This window comes from Stegostoma tigrinum, chromosome 34 (genome assembly GCF_030684315.1).
Source record: "Stegostoma tigrinum isolate sSteTig4 chromosome 34, sSteTig4.hap1, whole genome shotgun sequence".
Taxonomy (NCBI): Eukaryota; Metazoa; Chordata; class Chondrichthyes; order Orectolobiformes; family Stegostomatidae; genus Stegostoma; species Stegostoma tigrinum.
The window spans coordinates 13,790,062-13,814,849 of record NC_081387.1 but is presented as its reverse complement, the minus strand read 5'-3'; the positions used below and the strand labels follow the sequence as shown (position 1 = coordinate 13,814,849).

General features: G+C 50.4%; 1 protein-coding gene across 3 annotated transcripts in view; it reads left to right on the top strand.

The window, feature by feature from the left end:
- gabbr1b (gamma-aminobutyric acid (GABA) B receptor, 1b) overlaps positions 1 to 24,788 on the top strand; it is a 458,524-nt gene that overhangs the window by 82,674 nt on the left and 351,062 nt on the right. For 2 of the 3 annotated variants that reach the window (XM_048520001.2, XM_048520003.2), the window contains exons 2-5: positions 9,076 to 9,187; positions 11,117 to 11,320; positions 11,843 to 12,031; positions 15,714 to 15,743. In XM_048520001.2, the coding sequence (XP_048375958.1) occupies positions 9,112 to 9,187; positions 11,117 to 11,320; positions 11,843 to 12,031; positions 15,714 to 15,743 (499 nt within the window). In that variant the 5' untranslated portion in view covers positions 9,076 to 9,111. Of the gene's footprint in view, positions 1 to 3,778; positions 3,939 to 9,075; positions 9,188 to 11,116; positions 11,321 to 11,842; positions 12,032 to 15,713; positions 15,744 to 24,788 lie in introns of those variants that run through there. The other variant, XM_048520002.2, reaches the window with a different exon arrangement.

Below are 24,788 nucleotides of genomic sequence, written 5' to 3'. Positions count from 1 at the left end.
TTTGCTGATGATAGAGAATAGACCGATAGGCTGATAACTGGCCGGGTTGGATTTCTCCTGCTTTTTTGTAGTCAAAACAAACCTTGGAAATTTTGCGCAATGTCGGTGTTGTAATGGTGCAGGAATAACTTGTTTAGGTACCCACTTAGTTCTGGAACACGAGGGTTCAGTTTGGACCCAGAATGTTGTTGGAGCCCACGGCCTTTGCAGTATCCACTCTCCCTGGCTATTTCTTAACAATACATGGACTGGCTCAAATCAGTTGATACTGGCAAGTGTGATTCGGGAGACCTCAGTAAGGGCTGGATCATTGGCTGGTGTCTCTGGCTGAGCGTGGATGCAAATGCTAAAGTCTTCAGTTTTGAATTGATGTGTTGGATTATTGGGTATGGTGGACCGTCCTCTTCTATTACATGTCTTCTACCATTCATGTTCATGGCTGGATGTGGCAGGACTTCAGAGCTCAAATCTGGTCCATTGGCTGTGGGATCGCCAAGCCTTGGTTATCACATGCTGCTTTCACCATTTAGAATGTGGATAGCTTCACCAGGTTGGCAGCACATTTAATGGTAGGCCTGGTGCCACTCCTGGCATGCCCTCCTGCATGAACAAAGGTTGATGCCCTAACTTGATGTCAGTGACAGAGTGAGGGGAGCAGGGTTATGCCGAGCAACGTGGTTACAGGATGTGGCTGAGTACAAGTTCCCTGTTGCTGATGGCCCACAGCATTTCATGTGCAGTTTTGAACAGTGAGATGTGTTGTAGTGGCAGGTCTCTGTGTAATAGGACAGTGGTTTGTACCGTTCCATTCAAGTCTGTCTCTGTGCTAAGCATCTTCTCTGAATCTCTTAGAATTTAGCATGGTGCAACACGATGAAGGTTTCCCTAAATGTGAAGATAGGATTTGGTTTCCAGAAGCACTGTGCAGTGGTCACTCCTATCAATACAGTCATTGACAGATGCATCTGCAACAAGCCAATAAACAAGGGACCCTCCAGATCCAATGCATCATTCTCCGACACTTCCACCATCTGCGATCCAACCCCACCACCAAAGACATTTTTCCCTCCCTACCCTTATTTGCTTTCTGGAGGGACCACTCTCTCCATGACTCCCTTGTCCGCTCCATATTACCTACCAGCCCCACTACACCTGGCACTTTTCCCTGCAACCGCAGGAAGTGCTACACCTGCCCCTACACCTTCCGCATCATCCCCATCCCAGGCCCTAAGAAGACCTTCCATGTCAAACAGATGTTCACCTGCACATCTGCTGATGTGGTATACTGTATCTGCTGTTACCGTTGTCACCTCCTCTACATCGGGGAAACCAAGCGGAGGCTTGGGGACCACTTTGTGGAACACCTACGCTCTGTTTGCACCAACAATTGCACCTCCCAGTCATGAACCATTTCAATGCCCCCTCCCACTCCTTGGACGACGTGTCCATCCTGGGCCTCCTGTAGTGCCACAACAATGCATATTCCGTTTGGGAACACTGCAGCCCAATGGTATCAATGTGGACTTCATAACTTTCAAAATCACCCCTCCCCCATATGCTTTCCAAAACCAGCCCAGCTCGTCCCCGCCTCCCTAACCTGTCCTCCCACTTATCCACTCCTCCCACCTCAAGCCCCAGCCCCGTCTCCTACCTACCAGTCTCATCCTGCCTCCTTGACCTGTCCGTCCTCCTTTGACCGACTATCACCTCCCTAACTCCCCATCTACACTCACCTTCACTGGCTCCAACCCCGCCTCCTTGACCTGTCTGTCTCCTCTCCACCTATCTTTTCCTTTATCCATCTTCTATCCACCTCCCCCTTTCTTCCTATTTATTTCAGAATCCCCTTCCCCTCCCCCATTTCTGAAGAAGGGTCCAGACCCGCAACGTCAGCCTTCCTGCTCCTCTGATACTGCTTGGCCCGCTGTGTTCATCCAGCTCTACACCTTGTTGTCTCAAAGTCAAGTAGGTTTTTCCTTTGTCCTGGTCCTTTGACCTTCTAATGCAAGCCCAGTATGTCATAAAACCCTCCAACCTGAGGGAGCATTATAGTATTTGAAAATTGGTGGAAGCTTAAACCCAATGCCTCCACTACCTCTACAGCTACCTCTTCTGGGAGCCTAGAATTTAGTTAATCAGGTTCTAGGGATCTGCTGGATTTTAGTCGTATTTATTTCTCCAGTGTTTTATATTTACCAATACTAATAAAATTCCTTACTCTCATGAGACGCTTGGCTTGCTATTATTTTTGTGTCTTCTTCTGTGAAGACGTACAATAATTTGTTTAACTTATCTGCCACTTACGTCTTTTCTATTATAATTTTCCTGTCTCTAAGGGATTGGTAGTTAGTCACAAAATCTTTCCTTTTTTGAATACTCACAGAATTTCTTCGCAATCTTTTTTTCTATTTATTGCAGGTTCACTATTGCATTCTATGTTTTCTCTCTCTTTATCAATTTTCATTAGTGATGATATAATCCTGAGAGTCTAGAGGCTTATTTCACAATTAAGTGACATCATTAAACCTCGTCTTTAAAGAAAATATTATTTTCTGCCTCTTTATATGGCCACAGTGGGGCCATTTTTCCAATGGAGATTTTAATTTTTGAAGGTATTCATTGAAAATGATCAATTATTTCTTTAACCATTGCTACTTCTTAGCTACCATTGCATATTTCAACCTAATTTCCAAATCTACTTCAATCAATTTGGCCCTCATATATATATAATTGGTTTTGTTTAAAGTTAAATCCCTAATTTTGGCATTATCCGCATGACTCTCAAATGCGATATATAAGTCTATCTATCATGAGTACGTTACACCAGAAACTCCTTTACTCTAAATTTATTAATTAACCCTATTCCATGATCCAGCAGTTGATCTAAAATGGCCTTTTAGCTGGTTGTTCCCCTCACTGTAATGATCAAGAATGCCTTCCATGCACTTATACTTGTTCCTCCAAGCTAAGCTTGGCCAATTTCATTGTCTGTGTGTTTCTGATATCACCCAGGATTATTGTATTAACCTTGCGATAAGCTGCTCGGATTTCCTGATTTGTACTCTGTCTAACATATGGGACCTTTAAATTTCTCCCACCATCAGGTTCTGCCCTTAGCGTTATATAGTTCCACCTTTCTTCCTGGACTAAGTCCTTGTCTCACTAATCTATTTTTTAAAAAAATATTTTTGGCACCTACAGATCCTCCAACTCCACACCATTTGCCTTTTCTGTAAGACAATTACCCTGGAATATTGCCAAAGTAAAGTTCACCCTACACTGTCCAATTAAGCACTCCCAGGACAGGTGAAGCACAGGGTCAGATACACAGTAAAGCTCTCTCTACACTGTCCCCATCAAACAGTTCCAGGACAGGGACAGCATGGAGTTAGATACGGAGTAAAGCTCTCTCTACTCTTAAATGGAACGTAAAGCTTTTTCTACACTGTCCCCATCAAAGACTGACTGTACAGAGTTAGTTAGTGAGGTTTAACTGAGATATTCCAGAGGGCGCCGGATGGCTGCTGGAATGGAAATAATGTGAAGTAGCTATGGGGAAAAATTCGGAATTCAGCACTGAGACATGACGCTGATATTGAGAGCTGGTCTGAATATTCTCCGTCTCTGCATCTCTAACAATTCTGCAATACAGCGAACAGTGCCCAGGGCAGGTTCAGCACAGAACTTCCACAGCCCGGTGTGCGTGTGTGTTTGACTTGACTCAGAGTAGGGTTTGTAGACCTCAGCTGCCAAGGAACTGCCCCCACCCCCACCAGGACACGGCTGTTGAAAGGTTTAGAGCCAGCCAGATGCTGCCTGCGCTTAATCGGGGCCGGCAGGGTGATAATGAGGATGTTCTCGACGTGGGGAGAGCGCCTGAGCTACATACAACAGCAGCGGGGATCTGAGCTTCTGGCAAATTGAGTGTCGATTGCCGGGTGAGTGTAGTCCTGTTGACAGAGCTGGCTCTGCTCATCTCGCCTCTGACTGGGCTGTACTCTGTGCTGCCGTCTCTGAGAGACCGGAGGACCTCCTTCTGTCCCGGGGGTCGCGGGTTCTCTCTCCGCCGCTTCCCGGGGCTGCTGGACGCAGACATCGACCTCCTGCTCCCCCAGGAGCGGGTGCAGTACATTTGAAATGTTGGAAGCCAGTCGAGAGACAGCTCCCTCTGCCGATTCCTGGGGCTGGAGGCTGGGCCTGTAAACCCAGGAGTTCAGAGAAGGGTGATCTCATTGAAACATTTTGAGATAGTCTGAGGGGAAGGAGATCTGGGGGGGGCGGGGGACTTGATCGCAAAGATTCAGGATAGGACCTCATCCCACCCACCTCCCCTCACTCCTCCACCCGAACCCTCACTTAAAAGATGGAGATGGGGAGGAATCTCAGAAGTGATTTACAGCAACGGTTCCAGTGATGAGAAGCTTCAGTTTTGAGGGTGATGTGAGAAAAGTGTCTTTCAGACAGCAAACGGCTAGGGTATGGAATGCATCTCCTGTGATAGAGGCAGGTTCAATAAAGGCATGCAAAATTGGAGAGAATCATGCAGCGCAGAACAGGCCCTTCGGCCCATTGAGTCAGTGCTGGCATAAAGCTACTCCTGTCTCCACCATGCCCCGTAGATTTGAATTTTGTTTTTACTCATTCAGGGCATGAAGGTGTCACTGACTCGGACAGCATTTATGGGCCATTCCGAATTGCCTAAAGGGCAGTCGAGAGTCAACCCACGTTGCTGTGGGTCTGGAGTCACACGTAGGCCAGACCAGGTAAGGATGGTAGTGTTCCTTCCCTGAAGGGCATTAGTGAGCCACATAGGGTTTTCCCGAAAATCCACAATGGATTCATGGTCATGATTTAGGCTCTTAATTGCAGACTTTTTTTTAAAGAAAAAAGTTGAATTCAGATTCCAGCATCTGCCGTGGTGGAATTCAGACCCGGGTCGCTAGAACATCACCTGGGTCCCTGGATGAACAGCCCAGTCATAAACGGCACTAGGCCTTCACCTCTCCACTTCATGTGCTCGTGGTGTCATTTAGTTAATAAAGTCTCTGAGTTTCCCAACTCACCTGCGCCCCCAGGCTGAGCATGAGGAAACATTTCCTCAAACCCACTGTCAGCCCCCCGCCTCGTCCCTTCAACGGGAAATAGAGCGCAGGGGAAAACGGTGGAGATTGCCACTCGGTAAATGTTGGTTCGAAAGAGCTGGCGCGGACACGATGGGCCAAGTGGCCTCATGCGGCACTCTTGCACGGTTTCCGTGGATCGCTGGGCTCGCGGGCTGTCCGGCCTGGGGCCGCAGACGGATGCCCGCCCCCCCCACTGAAAATGTGCACCAGGGTCGGAGGGTCGTGGGGAACCTGCAGGGAAGGTGGTGCTGAGGCCGCACTCAAAGTCATGCCTGACCTTACAGAATGGAGGAGCTGGCTTTAAAGGTCCTGCTCCTGCTGCAGTTTCTGACGGGGTTGGTGCTGGTGTGAGGTGCAGGTCTCAGCCCCCTCCCGCAACCCCCAGCGGACGGGGTAAGCTCTCCGGACCCGGAGCCACTGGGGTTCCCGAGCTCCGCCGTGCACTGTGTCTGAGGGATTCAAGTTCTGCCTCCAAACCTGTGGGACACAGAGACAGAGAGAGTCCGTGCAGCGTCTCCCGGAATTCCTGGGGTGGGAGCAGCCGCGAGACGTGCAATTGTGTGGCGCCTCCCGCATCCTTGGGCGCTTCCAGCCGGTGAAATATCTCCTGCCGTGCAGTGGCTGACCTGGGCGCAGGAAAGCGCGGTATCCGTGCACAGCAAGATCCCGGAAACAGCCGCGCGAGGATCACCTGCTTCGGGGAGGCTGCGTTAACAGCAGGAATAAAAGCCATCGGTAGTAAGAGCAGGAGTAGGCCATTCTGTCCCTTTGAGCCTTCCCTGCCCCATAAGAAGATCATGACGGACCTATCCGTCTGACCCCCTCCATTCTTGCTCACTCCTCAAAATCCCTTGGGCCCTTTAGCATCCAAAAACATTTATCAATTTATGGCTTAGGCAAAGCAAAACAAGTCCAAAGACGCTCATACATTTGACTGAAGAACCTCTCCTCATCTCATGGAGTCATAGAGAGATTACCAGTTCAGAAATAGGCCCTTCGGCCCATCACATCCATGCAGGTCAAAAAACAACTGCCTAACTATTCCAATCCCATTTGCCAGCATTTGGCCCATAGCCACTTCCCACCCAGCTTGGTCTCAGCATCTCGGAATGTCACCAGAAGTAAAGAAACCGGACCCTTTCCATTCACTGACTGAGATGATGGAAAATGCAGGGTTTGGGATGAGCTCAGGAGTTTAAGTCTGCATCACAGGTAGAGAGGGTGGTTAAGAAGTCATTTGGCATGCTTGCCCTCATTGCTCGGACCTTTGAGTGTAGGAATTGGGACGTCATGTTGAGGTTGTACAGGACATTGGTGAGACCTCTTCTGGAGCGCTGTGTCCCATTCTGGTCACCCTGTTACAGGAAGGATATTATTAAGCTGGAGAGGGTTCAGAACAGATTTACCAGCATGTTGCCAGGACTGGAGGGTTTGAGTTATAAAAATAGACTGAAAAAAGGGACTTTTTTTTCACTGGAGCATTTCTCACAGGAGAAGTTCTTCCTCAGTGTTATGACCATTTCTGCCTCTCCCACCCTTCCAGATGAGTTCCAGATTCCCATTGCTCTCTGGGTGAAAAAAAATTCCTCACATCTCTTCTAAACCTCCTGCCCTTTACCTGAAATGGATATGCGCTGGTGGTTCCACTGAGGGGAAATGTTTCCTTCCCCTGTCTACCCTGTCCGTACCACTCATCATCTACACCCTTCAGTTCAAAGCAAAACAACCACACTCTAACCCCAGAATACAAAGTGTGGAGCTGGATGAACACAGCAGGCCAAGCAGCATCTCAGGAGCACAAAAGCTGACATTTCAGGCCTAAACCCTTCATCTAACCCCACCCTCCCCTCTTTTCATGACGAAGACTCTCCAGCCCCAGGCAACGTCCTGGCCTGTTCAGTGTTACCACGTCCAGAACACTCTGGGGTAGTCAATCCCACAGATTCACGACCCATTTCCTCGTGGCATCCCTGCAGTGTAGAAACAGGCCTTTCTGCCCAACAAGTCCACACTTGACCCTCAGAGCATCCCACCCAGACCCATCCCCCTATAACCCTCCTAATCTACACACCCCTGAGCTCTACAAGCAATTTAGCACGGCCAATCCAACCTAACCTGCACACCTTTGGTCTGTGGGAGGGAACCCACACAGACATGGGGAGAACGTGCAGACTCCACACAGACGGTCACCTAAGGGTGGAATCGAACCTGGGTCCCTGACCACTGTGAGGCAGCAGTGCTAACCACTGAGCCACTGTCCCACTGTTCTCTGCATCTCTGTTTTAGGTCTTCTAGCTCCTTAGTCTAAAACTGTGACCTCTCGTTCTGGCATGGCCCGCAAGGGGAAATGCACACTTTATGTCTGTTTAGAGGTTCATTAAGAATCCTGGTGATGGGGATGTTTGATGGCAGTGATGATGGAAGGAAACAGGTCTGCTATTCTAGGGATTGTAGGAACTATCACGGAACATTGGTGTGATTCATGTGATTTTTATGGCTTTGTTGCCTCATTTAATTAGCTGAAATGAGCTTTTCATGCGTCTCAGAGTCAGATAATAGGAACGATGTAATGTCTCTCCTCTGTTGCTAATTATTCACATATACAAGGTTCCTGAGTGACCAACAGTATGCTAGAGATAACAAGGTGTGAAGCTGGATGAACACAGCAGGCCAAGCAGCATCCAAGGAGCTGGAAAGTTTGACATTTCGGGTCGAGATCCTTCTTCAGAATATGCTGGAAACCACTTTCCAAGCGTTCAGTAAAATCTGAATCGACCTGATAGAATCTGTTTTACCTCAATGTCTTGACATTTGCAATGAGATCAATCCTTAGCCTGATAACTTTCAGGGACCACACTCTCAACTTGCTAAACCTCTCTGTGTGGCTCAGCCCATGCAGCCCATGTTGCATGCTGCTATATCTCCCTTCAAGGGCTTCCAAAGGTGTAGTGCCCTATTGTAGTTTTTGCAAGAGGATGGGAGGGACGTGTTATTTAGATGGAGTGGGATTGCACTGATGCGGAGCGTGAGGCCGTGTCGTGGACAGGTCGCTGTATTTGGGTGGGTGGGAGTTATCCCAGGATTGGTGCTTGACCTTTTTTTTTCAATCAATTATTCTTTCCTGAGAAATGGGTGCTGCCAGATATTAGAATCATAGATGTCCTTACAGTGTTCAAGTAGGTCATCCAGCCCATTGAGACTACACTGACCCTCTGAAAAGCATCTCAGCCAGACTCACCCCATCCTCCCTGTCTCTGCATTTCCCATGGCTAACCCATCTAACCTGCACATCCCGGCAGTTTACCATGGCCAGTCCACCCTAACCTGCACATCTTTGGACCATGGGAGGAAAACGGAGCACCCGGAGGGAACCCATGCAGACACGGGGAGGATGTGCAAACTCCACACAGACAGTCACCCAAGGCTGGAATCGAACCCGGGTCCCTGGCATCTGTGCTGCTCTGCCCTAACTGAGTGGCTTGCTGAGGGTCCTTTCAGGGGGCAGTTGAGATAAGGCGCGTTGTCGTGGGTCTGGAGTCATGTGTAGACCAGACCAGGTAAGGATTTCTTTCCCTGAAGGAGCAGTAATGAACCGGGGATGGGCTTTTACAATGACTGATGGTAGTTCTCAAGGCCATCGTCACTGAGACCAGCTCGGTTCACTGATTAGCCCACCATTACACCACTCACACCACCCCCCCCGCCCCCCCACCCCCACAATGCTGCCTGTGCTGAGGGAGTGAGACTGGGATTGTGGTATGGGATTTGGCTCCCACTGAAGGAGAGACCACTTCCACCTCTTCATCCGACTTTCTTACTGGGATTAGTGGGGACATGTGAGGTCGGCCAGGACAGGCCCTGCACTCTGGGACAGTACGCAGTGGGGCTTTCGCGCAGGTCGTCTGACGCTTTGACCTCTCCCTGTCTTTCCCTCTTCATTCTTATTTTGCAGATTGACTCTCCATCCCTCTCTCTTCCTTTCTCGAGGATGGAAACTTGGATCCTGCTTTTCACTGTGCTGGTCCCACCCAGCTTGGTCTCAGAATCTCGGAATATCACCAGAGGTAAAGAAACCGGTCCCTTTCCATTTGCTGACTCGGATTGATGGAAAATGCAGGGTTTGGGATGAGCTCAGGAGTCTAAGTCTGCATCACAGGTAGAGAGGGTGGTTAAGAAGTCATTTGGCACGCTTGCCCTCATTGCTCAGGCCTTTGAGTACAGGAGTTGGGACGTCATGTTGAGGTTGTACAGGATATTGGTGAGACCTCTTCTGGAGCGCTGTGTCCAGTTCTGGTCACCCTGTTACAGGAAGGATATTATTAAGCTGGAGAGGGTTCAGAAAAGATTTACCAGCATGTTGCCAGGACTGGAGGGTTTGAGATATAAAAATAGACTGAAAAAATGGGACTTGTTTTCACTGGAGCGCAGGAGGTTGAGGGGTGACCTTATAGAGCTTTATAAAATCATAACGGAGAGAGTGACTGACAAGTTCAAAACTAGACGGTGTGTTTTTAAGGTGAGAGGAGACAGATTTTAAAAAAAAGGATGGGGGACAACTTTTTTACACAGAGGTTGGTTTGCGTGTGGAATGAACTGCCAGAGGAAGTGGTGGATGTGGGTACAGATACAATGTTTAGATATTTAGATAAGTGCATGAATAGGGATGGTTTGGAGGGATATGGACCAAACGCAGGCAGGTGGGTCGCGTTCAGTTTGGCTTCACAGTTGGCATGGGCTAGTTGGAGCGAAGGGTCTGTTTTCGTGCTGTAGGACTGTACAGTTAGGGGTAGATAGGGAGAGAATGGCTGCCTGTGTTTGGGATGGCGGGGGCTGGTGGGTGGCAGGTGTGGAGTAATAGGGTACAGAATACAGAACGACGGGGCTATAATCTCAGAACTGGAGTGAAGCTTTCAGGAGGGAGGGGAGCGGTGATGACAAGAGGAACGACTTCAACTGAATGGACTTGGTCATCGGGAAATCATCCGTCCGGGATAGGATTGCAATTCTGGAGATAAACTGGGGCTGAGGCTGCCTGAAAGGAGGGGCCTCAGAAGGTATGGTGCAGAGTGATGTGAGGAATAAAACTCCTTCACAAAGTGAGGGGTTAGGACGTTGAACTGGAAATGTGTTGGAGGAAGGCTCAATGGAAGCATTGAAGAGGGGTATTAGAAAGTTGTTTGGACAGGAGTGGTGCGCAGGGTTTGGGGGCAAAAGGCAGGTGATTGGTGCTGGGGTCCAGCACTGGGGACAGCCACAGTGGGCCAAATGGCTTCCTTCTGTGCCAGCAACAATTCTGTGATTCTGTGACAGAAGGGTGATGGGGAAAAGGCAGGAAGGTGGAGTTGTGGATGATCAGATCAGCTGGGGACAGGGGGAGGGTGGGGGTGGTAGTCGCGCAGTGGCCCAGTAGTTAACACTGCAGCCTCACAGCACCAGGGACCTGGGTTCAATTCCAGCCTCGGGCGACTCTCTGTGTGGAGTCTGCACGTTCTCCCCGAATCTGCATGGGTTTCCTCTGGATGCCACAGTCCAAAGGCGTGCAGGTTAGGGTAGATTGGCCGTACTGTGGGTCAGTCATGGGAAATGCCAGGTTACAGGAATGGGGAAGGGGAGCTGGGTTTGTCCAGGCACAATGGACTGAATGGTCTGCTTCCACAGGGTAGAGGGATTCTATGATCTCGTTGAAAAAAGGGGCTGAATGGCCTAGGTCTGCTCAGGTGTCTTACAGTCAGCGATGCTGAGTTGAGGTTCAGTGGGTAATTGGGTAGCAGGACATGAAGGGCTGAATGGCCCGTTAGGTAGTAGCGAGGTGTGAACAGAAGGTGGTATTTGGACTGGGAGGTGAAGGTGAGATGGCGGTGAAGAGATGGTGACACTGCTGATGAGTGAGGTGTCCCTGAGCCATTCACCCCCTCTTCCGCTTGATACCGGCAGTGGTCCTGCCACCCCATGAGTGTGACGTTCCTGTTTCTTCTCTCCGCATGTGACTCCAGGATGCCGGAAGATCAGGCCACCCCCGGACGGTGGGATCCGTTATCCCGGGCTGACCCAGGAGCAGATCCACTCCATTGAGATCCTGCCTGTGGCCTACGAGATCGAGTTTGTCTGCAGGATCAACCGGGAGCTTGATGGGCCTCGGGTCCGCAAGTGTTTGGCTAATGGCATGTGGACAGAGATGGAGAAACGCAGCCGCTGCTGTGAGTGATGGAGGGAGGGAGGGTCATACAGAGTACAGTTATTCACCCTACAGCCCCCACCGAAACTGGGACAGTGGGTCAAGCACTGTCCTATTCCGCCCCCTCCCTCTGGGACCGGGTGGGACAGTGGGTCAGACACTGTCCTATTCCCCCCTCCCTCTGGGTCTGGGTGGGACAGTGGGTCAGACACTGTCCTATTCTCCCCTCTCTCTGGGTCTGGGTGGGACAGTGGGTCAGACACTGTCCTATTCCCCCCTCCCTCTGGGTCTGGGTGGGACAGTGGGTCAGACACTGTCCTATTCCCCCCTCCCTCTGGGTCTGGGTGGGACAGTGGGTCAGACACTGTCCTATTCCGCCCCCTCCCCCCGGGACTGGGTGGGACAGTGGGTCAGACCCAGAGGGTGCCCCACCAGGAACAGTGTGCGGTTCAAGTAGCAGTTTTGTGGATAAATGTGTTGCTGTGATTCAGTGACCAGTTCCCCTGGGATCCTCACTCATGCCCTCTCTATCCCCTGTGCACAGTGAGAAACTGCTCCAGGCTGGCCTTGAAGTTGGAAAACGGCCACGTGGTCACCAGAAGCCCAACCAGAACTCCAGTGGAGGGCACCGTTGTGGAATATCGCTGTAATCCTGGATTCATCCTGGTCGGCAGCTCGAGTCTAGTTTGCAACAAATACGGCAAGTGGAACGCCAGCAAACCCATCTGTAAAGGTAACGGTCAGTGGGAGAGGGGGAGACCGGGCTGGGGGTGGGGGAAGGGGGTGGCAAGGGCGGGGTGAGTGCGACAGAGGGAGATGGAGAGAGTGTGATAGAGGGAGATGGTGGGAGAGTGACAGAGGGAAATGGAGGGAGTGTGAAAGAGAGAGATGGGGAGCATGTGACAGAGGGAGATGGAAGGATTGTAACAGAGGGAGATGGAGGGAGTGTGATAGAGGGAGATGGAGGGTGTGTGACAGAGGGAGATGGTGTGCGTGTGACAGAGGGAGATGGATGGAGTGTGACAGTGGGAGATGGAGAGAGTTTCCCAGGGGCAGATGGAGAAAGTGTGACAAAAGGAGATGGAGGGAGTGTGCTAGAGGGAGATGGTGGGAGAGTGACAGAGGGAGATGGAGGGGGTGTGACAGTGGGAGATGGAGAGAGTTTACCAGAGGGAGATGGAGAGAGTGTGAGAGAGGGAGATGGAGGGAGTGTGAGAGAGGGAGATGGTGGGAGAGTGACAGAGGGAGATGGAGGGAGTGTGACAGTGGGAGATGATGGGAGCGTGACAAAGGGAGATGGAGGGAGTGTGACAGAGGGAGATGGAGGGAGTGTGAAAGAGATGGGGAGCATGTGACAGAGGGAGATGGAAGGACTGTAACAGAGGGAGATGGAGGGAGTGTGCTAGTGGGCGATGGAAGGATTGTGACAGAGGGAGATGTAGGGAGTGTGACAGTGGGAGATGGAGACAGTTTGCCAGAGGGAGATGGAGAGTGTGTGACAGTGGAAGATGCAGAGAGTGTGATAGAGGGAGATGGTGGGATTGTGACAGAGGGAGATGGAGAGAGTTTACCAGAGGGAGATGGTGAGAGTGTGACAAAAGGAGATGGAGGGAGTGTGACAGAGGGAGATGGTGGGAGAGTGACAGAGGGAGGTGGTGGGAGTGTGACAGAGGGAGGTGGAGGGAGTCTGACAGAGGGAGGTGGAGGGAGTGTGACAGAGGGAAATGGTGGGAGTGTGACAGTGGGTGATGGAGGGAGTGTGACAGAGGGATGTGGAGGGAGTGTGACAGAGGGAGATGGTGGGAGAGTGACAGAAGGAGATGGTGGGAGTATGACAGAGGGAGGTGGAGGGAGTGTGACAGAGGGAGGTGGAGGGAGTGTGACAGAGGGAGGTGGTGGGAGTGTGACAGAGGGAGATGGAGGGAGTGTGTTAGAGGGAGATGGTGGGAGTCTAACAGAGGGAGATGGAGAGAGTTTACCAGAGGGAGATGGAGAGTGTGTGACAGAGGGAGATGGAGGGAGTGTGAGAGAGGGAGATGGGTGGGAGCATGACAGAGGGAGATGGAGGGAGTGTGACAGTGGGAGATGGAGAGATTTTACCAGAGGGAGATGGAGAGTGTGTGACAGTGGAAGATGGAGAGAGTGTGACAGAGGGAGATGATGGGAGCATGACAGAGGGAGATGGAGGGAGTGTGAAAGAGATGGGGAGCATGTGACAGAGGGAGATGGAAGGATTGTAACAGAGGGAGATGGAGGGAGTGTGCTAGCGGGCGAAGGAAGGATTGTGACAGAGGGAGATGTAGGGAGTGTGACAGTGGGAGATGGAGAGAGTTTAGCAGAGGGAGATGGAGAGAGTGTGACAAAAGGAGATGGAGGGAGTCTGACAGAGGGAGATGGTGGGAGAATGACAGAGGGAGATGGTGGGAGTGTGACAGAGGGAGGTGGAGGGAGTGTGACAGAGGGAGATGATGGGAGAGTGACAGAGTGAGATGGAGGGAGTGTGATAGAGGGAGATGGTGGGAGAGTGACAGAGGGAGATGGAGGGACTGTGACAGTGGGAGATGGAGGGAGTGTGACAGTGGGAGATGGAGGGAGTGTGACAGAGGGAGATAGAGGGATTGTGACAGAGGGAGATGGAGAGAGTTTACCAGAGGGAGATGGTGGGAGTGTGACAGAGGGAGATGGTGGCAGTGTGACAGAGGGAGATGGTGGGACTGTGACAGAGGGAGGTGGAGGGAGTGTGACAGAGGGAGATGTTGGGAGAGTGACAGAGGGAGAGGGAGAGAGTGTGACCGAGATGGAGGGAGTGTGACAGAGGGAGATGGAGGGAGTGTGACAGAGGGAGATGTAGACAGTGTGATAGAGGGAGATGGTGGGAGTGTGACAGAGGGAGATGCAGGGAGTGTGACAGAGGGAGATGGAGGGAGTGTGACAGAGGTAGATGTAGAGAATGTGATAGAGGGAGATGGTGGGAGTGTGACAGAGGGAGATGGAGGGAGTGTGAAAGAGATGGGGAGCAGGTGACAGGTGATGTTGGGAGAGTGACAGAGGGAGAGGGAGAGAGTGTGACCGAGATGGAGGGAGTGTGACAGTGGAAGATGGAGGGAGTGTGACAGAGGGATATGGAGGGACTGTGACAGAGGGAGATGTAGAGAGTGTGATAGAGGGAGATGGTGGGAGTGTGATAGAGGGAGATGGAAGGATTGTAACAGAGGGAGATGGAGGGAGTGTTAGCAGGCAATGGAAGGATTGTGACAGAGGGAGATGTAGAGAGTGTGATTGAGGGAGATGGTGTGTGTGTGACAGAGGGAGATGGAGGGGGTGTGACAGTGGGAGGTGGAGAGAGTTTACCAGGGGGAGATGGAGAGAGTGTGACAGAGGGAGATGGAGGGAGTGTGAGAGAGGGAGATGGTGGGAGAGTGACAGAGGGAGATGGAAGGAGTGTGACAGTGGGAGATGGAAGGAGTGTGACAGAGGGAGATGGAGGGAGTGTGACAGAGGGAGATGGAGGGAGTGTGACAGTGGGAGATGATGGGAGCGTGACAAAGGGAGATGGAGGGAGTGTGACAGAGGGAGATGGAGGGAGTGTGAAAGAGATGGGGAGCATGTGACAGAGGGAGATGGAAGGATTGTAACAGAGGGAGATGGAGGGAGTGTGCTAGTGGGCGATGGAAGGATTGTGACAGAGGGAGATGGAGGGAGTGTGAGAGAGGGAGATGGTGGGAGAGTGACAGAGGGAGATGGAAGGAGTGTGACAGTGGGAGATGGAAGGAGTGTGACAGAGGGAGATGGAGGGAGTGTGACAGTGGAAGATGGAGAGAGTTTACCAGGGGGAGATGGAGAGAGTGTGACAGAGGGAGATGGAAAGAGTTTACCAGAGGGAGATGGAGAGAGTGTGACAGAGGGAGATGGAGGGAGTGTGAGAGAGGGTGATGGTGGGTGAGTGACAGAGGGAGATGGAAGGAGTGTGGCAGAGGGAGATGGAGAGAGTTTACCAGAGGGAGATGGAGGGAGTATGACAGAGGGAGATGGAGGGAGTGTGACAGAGGGAGGTGGAGGGAGTGTGACAGAGAGAGATGGAGAGAGTTTACCAGAGGGAGATGGAGAGAGTGTGAGAGGGAGATGGAGGGAGTGTGAGAGAGGGAGATGGAGGGAGTGTGACAGAGAGAGATGGAGAGAGTTTACCAGACGGAGATGGAGGGAGTGTGACAGAAGGAGATGGTGGGGGAGTGACAGAGGGAGATGGAAGGAGTGTGACAGAGGGAGATGGAGAGAGTTTACCAGAGGGAGATGGAGTGACTGTGACTGGAGGGAGTGTGGAGGAGTGTGTGATCGAGGGGCTTTGATAGTGTATGTTGTACGTGGTTCTGTTTGTGTATCTGTGGGGGTAATTGTGGACCTTCCCTCTTTTTCAGTGGACAGGACAGTGAACCGCCTGCCACACAGTGAGTACAGAGCTAAGCACCTCTTGTTCGCCCACAGCAAGGGCACTGCTTGGTGAGGGTGGGATGTCAGGCCTTGGGGGTTGGATTGGTCGGGCTGTTGGATTCTGAGTTGGCATGCCTGAGATTCCACTAGCCTCGGCCGCTGCGGTGTCAAACCAGCGGGAGGCCAGAGTTCACCCTGGAAAAGCCACATCAAGTAGCGAGCTCCTGCTGGGTGGTGGCTGAGTGGCAGAGTCATTGGGCTCATACTCCAACAGCGTGCGGTGATGGGTTCAAATCCCCCCGTTGCTAGTGGTATTTATATTCTGTCAATTAAATCTGGAACTTAGTGTCAGCGACGGTGACTGTGACAACAACCAGATGGTTCACAGAAAGGAAATTACTGCCCTGACCCCACTCCAGGCCCACAGAAGGAACTAGACTCCGAACTGCCCTGAGAAATGCTATGCAGCTCAAGGGCAATTAGGAATGTGTGGCAGAGGTCACAGACAAATGTCCACACCCCAGTAAAGAATTGCATAGTAATGAAAAAGGAGGAGGCCTGAGTGGCATCACGAGAGCCAGAGTGCACTATTCTGCCCCCCGCCACCCTGAGATCGCTCTCCCTCCCTCTCCCCCCCCCCCCCCCCCACCCCAGCATTAGGTGTTGTCGCTCTGGCCCCTGGTGAGGGTAATACGTATTCGTTATCCTCCCAACTAGGGGATTTCGCAGAGGTTTTGATTTCTTTTCCTTTTTAAAAAACAACACAGAACGCCGTGCTCTCGGGGGCAGCGGTAGCGTCCCTACCTCTGGGCTGGGCTGGGAGGCCCATATTAAAGCACCAGCTCCGGTGATGGGACAGGGAGCAAGAAAGCAAAAGTGCTGGGATCCCCAACTGGTGTGGGGAGTGGAGGGGGTGTCCTAGTTAAGGAGGCCGTGGTCCCCTGGGTGACTGATTGCAGGGTCAGGTGGGTGAGGGGGCGGATGTGTTGTTGGTGTTGGAGGTTGGTGGGAAAGGCAGAGGGTTCATAGCGCCCAACTTCTTGCTCCCCTTTCGCAGTTACCGCCATGCCTGGGTACTTTTGGAAGGAGGACCGCACACAGTGCCCACTGCTGTTGTGTGGAGTTTTGCACACCCCCCCTCCCCTGCCCCCCATATCTCAGGAAGGATGTACTGGCCCTGGAGCGGGTTCAGAGGATCTTCACGAGAATGGTCCCAGGAATGAAAAGCTTAATGTATGAGGAACTTTTGAGGACTCTGGGTCTATACTCCTTGGAGTTTAGAAGGATGACAGCAGATCAAATTGAAACTTACGGATCAAGGGTTATGGGGAGAAAGTGGGAGAATGGGGTTGTGGAACTTATCAGCCATGCCTGAATGGGGGAGCAGACTCAATGGGCTGAATGGCCTAATTTATGCTCCCGTGTCCTATGGTCTTACCCCTGGATCTTTTTGAGAATGAATCGATTTCTGACCCCACAACCACAATCTGTGATATTTCAGTTCTGGCTCCCCTGTTTCTGCCTTTACTTTAGGTTGTGGATATGCTGCATCCTCCACAAACCACCAACCCCACCCCCCCCACCCCGCCCCCCACCCCACAAAAAGGGTAGTTTTCAGTTGTTTGTTCGTTGCCCTTCAGAACAAGTAAGAGCTGGGATCTTCACCCCAATTTTCTCAGATGGAATTCCACACCATTCCTGAGGTTTATCACATCATGAGGGGGCATAGATTAGATGAATGACAGGGGTCTTTTCCCTCGGTTGGGTTAGATCTAAACTAGGGGGCATGGTTTTAAGGTGAGAGGAGAAAGTCTTAAAAGGAGGACATGGGGGCAACGTTTTCACACAGAGTGGAACAAACTTCCTGAGGAAGTGGTAGATGTGGGTGCAGTTATAATATTTAAAAGACATTTAGATAAGTACATGCATGGGAAATGTTTGGAGGGATATGGGCCAGGAGCAGGCAGGTGGGACTAATTTAGTTTGGGAGCATGGTCAGCATGGACTGGTTGGACCGAAGGGCCTGTTTCCAGAGGTGCTGCATGCTTCTATGAAACTATTAGCGCAGGGCTCCAGAACTTCCGTCTGGAGTCCTCACAACCTGAGCTGTTATCTTCCTTATTCACTCACCGAAGTTGGGTCCTTTACTGTTATTGCCCATCCCTAATTGCCCAGAGGGCAGTTGAGAGTCAGCCACATTGCTGACAGCCTGGAGTCACATGTAGGTTGGACCAGGTAAGGATGGCAGTTTCCTTCCCTAAAAGGGATTAGTGAACCAGATGGGTTTTTCTGACAATCGACTCATGGTCATCACTAGATTCATAACTCCAGATTCTTTATTAAATTCACATTATACCATCTGAGGTGATGGGATTCGAACCTGGGACCCCAGAGTGTGAGCTGAGTTTTCTGGATTTAATAGTCTAGTGATTACACCAATAGGCTGTTACCCACTTCGTTCTGTATGGGCTGTTGCTCCTCCATCTTCATCAGCCACTAGGGGTGGGGCGAATGGGTGTGGGGGTGGAGGTGGTCTCCCGTGGAGGGCAGTTGATTCCACACTCCTCCTGCCTCCTGTCAGGAATCCGGGCAGAGGAAGTTTCACGTAGCGATCATGCCTTAAGGTGATCCATGACAGAGTGCAGCAAGTACAGGAGTCGGGAGGTCTCGCGGCGGCCATACAGGACATTGGTCAGACCACTTCTGGAATGCTGCATTCAGTTCCAGTCTCCCTGCGAAAGGAAGGATGCTGTGGAACTTGAAAGTGTGCAGACAAGGTTTATTAGGATGTTGCCGGTGTTGGAGGGTTTGAGCTAAGGGGAGAGACTGGATAGGCTGGGGCTATTTTCTCTGGAGTGCCAGAGGCTGAGGAGTGATCTTAGTGAGGTTTATAAAATCATGAGGGCCTTGGATAGGGTGAATAAACAAGGTCTTTTCCCCAGGGTAGGGGGAGTTCAAAACTAGAGGGGCATAGGTTTAAGGTGAGAGGGGTAAGATTTAACAGAGACCTGGGGGAAACTTTTACATACAGAGGGTGGAGCATGTTTGGAATGAGCTGCCAGAGGAAGTGGTGGAGGCTGGTACAGTTACAGCATTTAAAAGGCACCTGCATGGGTATATGGATAGGAGGGATTTAGACGGATATGGGCCAAATGCTGGCAAACAGGACTAGATAAATGCAGGGTATCTGGTCAGCATGGACAATGTGGACCGAATGGTCTGTTTCCATGCTGTACATCTCTACAATACAATACAATATCCTTTTATTGTCAACTGCCCTTTCTGCGTTGTGTGTGTGTGTGTGTGTGTGTGTGTGTGTGTGTGTGTGTGTGTGTGTGTGTGTGTGTGTGTCTGTGTGTGTGTCTGTGTGTGTGTCTGTGTGTGTGTGTGTCTGTGTGTGTGTCTGTGTGTCAGGAGGAGTCATTTAAAAAATATTTTGTCACCTCTTCGGTGTCTTGTTGGTGCCACACTCCCGATCTTCAGACACATGGCACAGGCCGAAGGATCTCCTCGTGCCTCTGCTCCTCACCTTGCGTAAGAGATCCATGTGCAGGGCAGTTATATCCATAGCCAGCATCCTCAGACGGGCAGCAGGCAGGGTCCAGTGCTTACCCTGGAAGTGTTTCGTAACCACAGGGTCTGGGGCATGTTAATTGCCCCACCCCCACCCACAACTATACCATTTGATTTAGCCTGGTCTGTTTTTCATTTGGATTTCAGTTCAAGCTGCAATCCTGCGAGCAAGCAGGCTTTCATTTTCTAGTTGGTTTATTTAGTGAAAAGAAAGGAGATCTTTCTTATAGAAGGAACTGCAGATGCTGAAGATTTCTGAGATAACAAGGTGTACTCCTGGATGAACACAGCGGGCCAAGCAGCATCAGGGAAGCAGGAAAGCATTTAGGGGTCCAGACCCGAAACGTCAGCCTTCCTGCTCCTCCCATGTTGCTTGGCCTGCTGTGTTCATCCAGCTCCACACCTTGTTAGCTCTTTCTTATGAGATAACAAGGTGTAGAGCTGGATGAACACAATAGGCCAGGCAGCAACGGAGGAGCAGGAAGGCTGACGTTTCGGGCCTGGACCCTTCATCCAGCTCTACACCTTGTTATCTCAGATTCTCCAGCATCTGCAGTTCCCACTGTCTCTTTCTTATTGTGGGTCTGGCTTCTGCAGAGGGAAAAGTCGGAAACTGTTGTCCGTGCTAAACTCCAAATTTTGCAAGGAAACCCCTGGCAAGTGTGTGACAGCGTTTTTGCTGCCTAATTCCACAGCGATCTGTGAAAACATCAAGGGCCATTATTGACTATGACAATTGACACCACACCAGCAGCCTGATTTCTGTCAATGACCAAACCACCCAGCCTTTCCCCGCAAGGGATTTCAGTAGGAAAGCGAACGGCATGTTGTGATTTATTGAGAGAGGAACCGAACAGCAGAAGCGAGGTCACCCTTCTGTACTGCAGGGTACTGGCAAATACTGTGTACAGTACTGATCGACTTCCTTAGGAAAAGACATACATGCTTTTCGGAAGCAATTCCAGAGATGGTTTGCTGGATTAAAGTCTGGGACGGGTGAGTCGTTTTGTGAGGAAAGGTTAGACAGGTATCTGCTGGAGTTTGATTGTAACATGGGAACAGAACCTGGTCATTCGGCCCCTTGAGCCTGCTCCGCCATTTGATGAGATGTTGGGCCGAACTCCAGATACCTAACCCTTTGGCCCGTGTCCCTGAATATTTTTGCTCGTTGGAAATGGGTCTGTCTCAGATTTAAAATGCACCAGCGGCTGTTTGTGGAAGAGACTTCCAAACCCTTTGTGTGCACAAAAGCTTCCTAACATCTCTCCCCAATGGTCTGGCCCTTATTCTCAGATGGTTTCCCCCAGTTCTAGAACTCCCCAACCAGACTAAATAGTTTATCTTTACCCCCCGCCACCGTCTTTCCCTGTTAATTACTTAAGGACTTCAATCAGATCACCACCCCCAATCTTCAAAATCCAACAGAAAATCCTAGTGGTGGCACGGTACTTCAGTGGGTTAGCACTGCAGCCTCACAGCACCAGGGACCTGGGTTTGATCCCAGCCTCAGGCGACTGTCTGTGTGGAGTTTGCACATTCTCCCCCGTGTCTGCGTGGGTTTCCTCTCACAGTCCAAGGATGTGCAGGTTTCGGGTGGATTGGCCACAGTAAATTGCCCCGCAGTGTCCAGGGATGTTTCGGTTCAGTAGGTTAGAGAAGGGAAATGTAGGGGTAGGGGAATGGGTCTAGTTGTGATGTTATTAGGAGGGGTGGTGTAGACTTGTTGGCCCGAATGGCCTGGTTCCACACTGTAGGGATTCTGTGATTGAAAGCAGGCCCAATTTGTGTGAATTCTCCTCAAAACACAACCCCTGAAGTGCAGGTATCATTCTTGTAAACCTTCATTGTACTCCCTCCCAGGCCAATCTATCCTTCCTAAGGTATTGTGCCTAGATCTGCTCACGGTACTCCAAGTGGGATCTTGTACAGGTATACAAGATAATGAGAGGCATAGATAGAGTTGATAGCCAGAGACTATTTCCCAGGGCAGAAATGGCTAGCACGAGGGGTCATAGTTTTAAGCTGGTTGGTGGAAAGTATCGAGGGGATGTCAGAGGCAGGTTCTTTACGCAGAGAGTTGTGAGAGCATGGAATGCGTTGCCAGCAGCAGTTGTGGAAGCAAGGTCATTGGGGTCATTTAAGAGACTGCTGGACATGTATATGGTCACAGAAATTTGAGGGTGCATACATGAGGATCAATGGTCGGCACAACATTGTGGGCTGAAGGGCCTGTTCTGTGCTGTACTGTTCTATGTTCTATGTTCTATGTTCTATGTTCTATGTCTATGTTCTAAACAGGGTTCTAACGGGTGGATGTGGAAAGGATCTTTCCTCTCGTTAGAAAATCTGGGACCAGGGGTCACAGTTTCAAAGTAAGGGGCTTCCTACTCAAAACAGAGAATGAGTTTCTTTTGCCCCCTGGCGGAGGGTCAGTGAGCCTTCACAACTCCCTTCCTCACTAGAGCCTGGATATTTTTTAAGGCAGGGGTAGATAGATTCTTGATAAACAAGGCAGTGAAAGACCATCGGGAGGTAGGCAAGGATGTGGAATAATCAGATCAGTCACTATCTTGTTGAATGGGAGCAACAGGCTCAAATGAGCTACCCCCTGTGGAATTCCAGAAGGGAGGCCAGGTCACTGAACATACTCAAGAATGGAATGGATCACAGATAACAAAGTTTGGGGCTGGATGAACACAGCAGGCCAGCAGCATCTCAGAAGCACAAAAGCTGACGTTTCGGGCCTAAACCCTTCATCAGAAATGAAGAAGGGTCTAGGCCCAAAACATCAGCTTTTGTGCTCCTATGATGCTGCTTGGCCTGCTGTGTTCATCCAGCCCCAAACTTTGTTATCTTGGATTCTCCAGCATCTGCAGTTCCCATTATCTCTCATGGAATGGATCATTTTGTTTTACATTTTGAAGGCGTCGAGGCGGAAGTACGGCATTGAGACAAACAATCAACCAAATGGCCTACCCCTAACTTCTAGTCTCTGTGTAACTGTGCTCCTAATTTGTATGTTTACTTCCCTAATGTGTCCCTCCCTGCTATCACCCAACACAGCACAGACCAAAAGCCTCCTTCCTAGTGTAACGTTGCTGAAGGCCCCAGGCAAGTTAGGAACCTCTGATTCCACTTCTCTTACTCTCTTCTCCAGAGTCAGCCAGGAACCAGATCCTAGCTAGCCCTTCCAGCCCCTTCTTGCCTCTCGGGCACCAACATGTCTGATCTCAGCCTCGGCCGCTACTGCACATCTTCTTTCCTCCAACACTACCCCTCCAAAAATAAAAACAACAAAATCTCAGTTCCAAGGTTTCACGATTAATCTGCTCCACAAACCCTCCCAAACCTCTGCCAGCCTTTTCCAGGCTCAAGTAACTCCACACGGGCTGGCTTCCCATCGCCAAGTCATTGACACTGATCCAGCTCCCTCGGAGCCAGCCCTCAGAGTGTACAGGACCTCAGACCCTCCTGTTTATATCGGTCAGCCAGGGCTCCCTGATTGGACTGGGTTAACAGCCCCAATCAGGGAACTCCTATTCTATGAGGCACCCCCCCACCCCGAACCCTGCCTGAACATGTTACAATCACTACAGAAGGAGTTGCAGACCCTGTGTCCATGAGCAACCCTCCCACCCTTCCTCATGGTCCCCCCCACCCCCCACCATAATTACTTTCCCCTTCCTGTCCTCTTTTGCAAGTGATTATTACATCTGCTGGGAATGCATTCCAGATAGCGACAAATAACACCATTTTTCCTCATGTTACCTCTACTTCCTTTTTGCCATCACCTTAAACCTGTGTCACTAGGTTGCTTCTGTCACTGGTGATTATTCAAGCTATCAAACAGAACTCGCAATTTCACATTAAACTGCTTAACATTTTCGGTCCTATTTAAATGCAGAGAGGCTGCAGTAGGCTGTGCTATGAAGGGATCTATGCCTAAATCACAAGAGGTTTATGGCACTGGTACAGCACGCAATTAGGAAGGCAAATGGGGAATTTCAGCCTTAATTGTAGGATGGGATGGATTATAAAATTAGGGAGGTCTTACAACAATTGTTGCAGGGTATTGATGAGATCACATCCAGAATGCTGTGCACAGCCCTGGCCTTTTGAAAATTGGATTGCACTGGAGGTAGTTCACAAGAAACTTCACAAGATTGATCCCTGGGACGAAAATGATTTGTCTTGTGGGGAAAGCTCGAGCAGGCTGGGTCTGTGCTCATTGCAGTACAGAAGAGTATGAGATGGTCTTAATGACACTCAGAAGAGATTCCGCAGGGACCCGACAGGGTAGATCTGTGATACTGGGAACTGCAGATGCTGGAGAATCCAAGATAACAAAGTGTGAAGCTGGATGAACACAGCAGGCCAAGCAGCATCTCAGGAGCACAAAAGCTGACGTTTCGGGCCTGGACCCTCACTGGTGAAGGGTCTGGGGTAGATCTGGGTGGATGTTTCACCGAGCCTGGGAGTCTGGGTCTCAGGGGCACAGGTTAAAAAGTAAGGAATTTCCATCAAATACAGAGATAAGGAGGAATTACATTTCTCAAACAGTGATGAGTGTTTGGAATTCTCTTGGAGCAGTGGAATCGCTGTTATGTATTTGAGGGAGTGGCACAGAGTTTGGATCAATGAGGGAGGGGGTCATCTTGCTATAGGAAGGATATTATTAAACTGGAAATGGTGCAGAAAAGATTGACCAGGATGTCAGACTAGGGTGTTCGAGTTATAAGGGTAGGCTGGGACGTTTTTAACTGGAGTGTAAGGCGTTGAGGGGCGACCTTGTAGAAGTTTATAAAATCATATAGGATATAGACAAGGTGAATCGCAAAGATTTTTCCCAAGGGTGGGGGGAGTTCAAAACTATTTTTAAGGTGAGAGGAGGAAGATTTAAAAGGGGCCCGAGGGGCAACATTTTCACACAGAGGGTGGTGCGTGTGTGGAATGAGCTGCCAGAGGAGGTGGGGGAGGCTGGTACAGTTACAGCATTTAACAGGCATTTGGCTAGGTATGTGAATAGGAAAGTTTTAAAGGGATATGGGCCAAATGCAGGCAATGGGGACTAGTTTATATTTGGGAATCCTGGATGAGTTTGACTGAAGGGTCTGTCTCCACGCTGTCTGCCTCTATGAGGGAGTCAGGGGTAATGGGGAGCAGGCAGCAGAATGGAGCTGAGATCAGTCAGGTCTGAAAACATTTCATTGAATGGTCTCCTCTCATGCATTAATACCATTTGTCGTAAGAAACAGGCCAGCTCTTCCAGTTAAATGAAGCCCCACCCCTCTTCCTCTGTGTTTTCTATCTCTCTCTGATCATTAGGGACCCCTTTATTAAAACCAGTTTAAATATTTCAGTTAGCTTAGCTACCAGCTTTGCTTGGCTGGACTCTGAGCTGGGATTTCTATCAGACGATTTCTGTCACCTGTACTCAGCAGCGAATGGACTGCATTGTTTTTAATCAAAGCTTGTTTTAGGGCTCATCC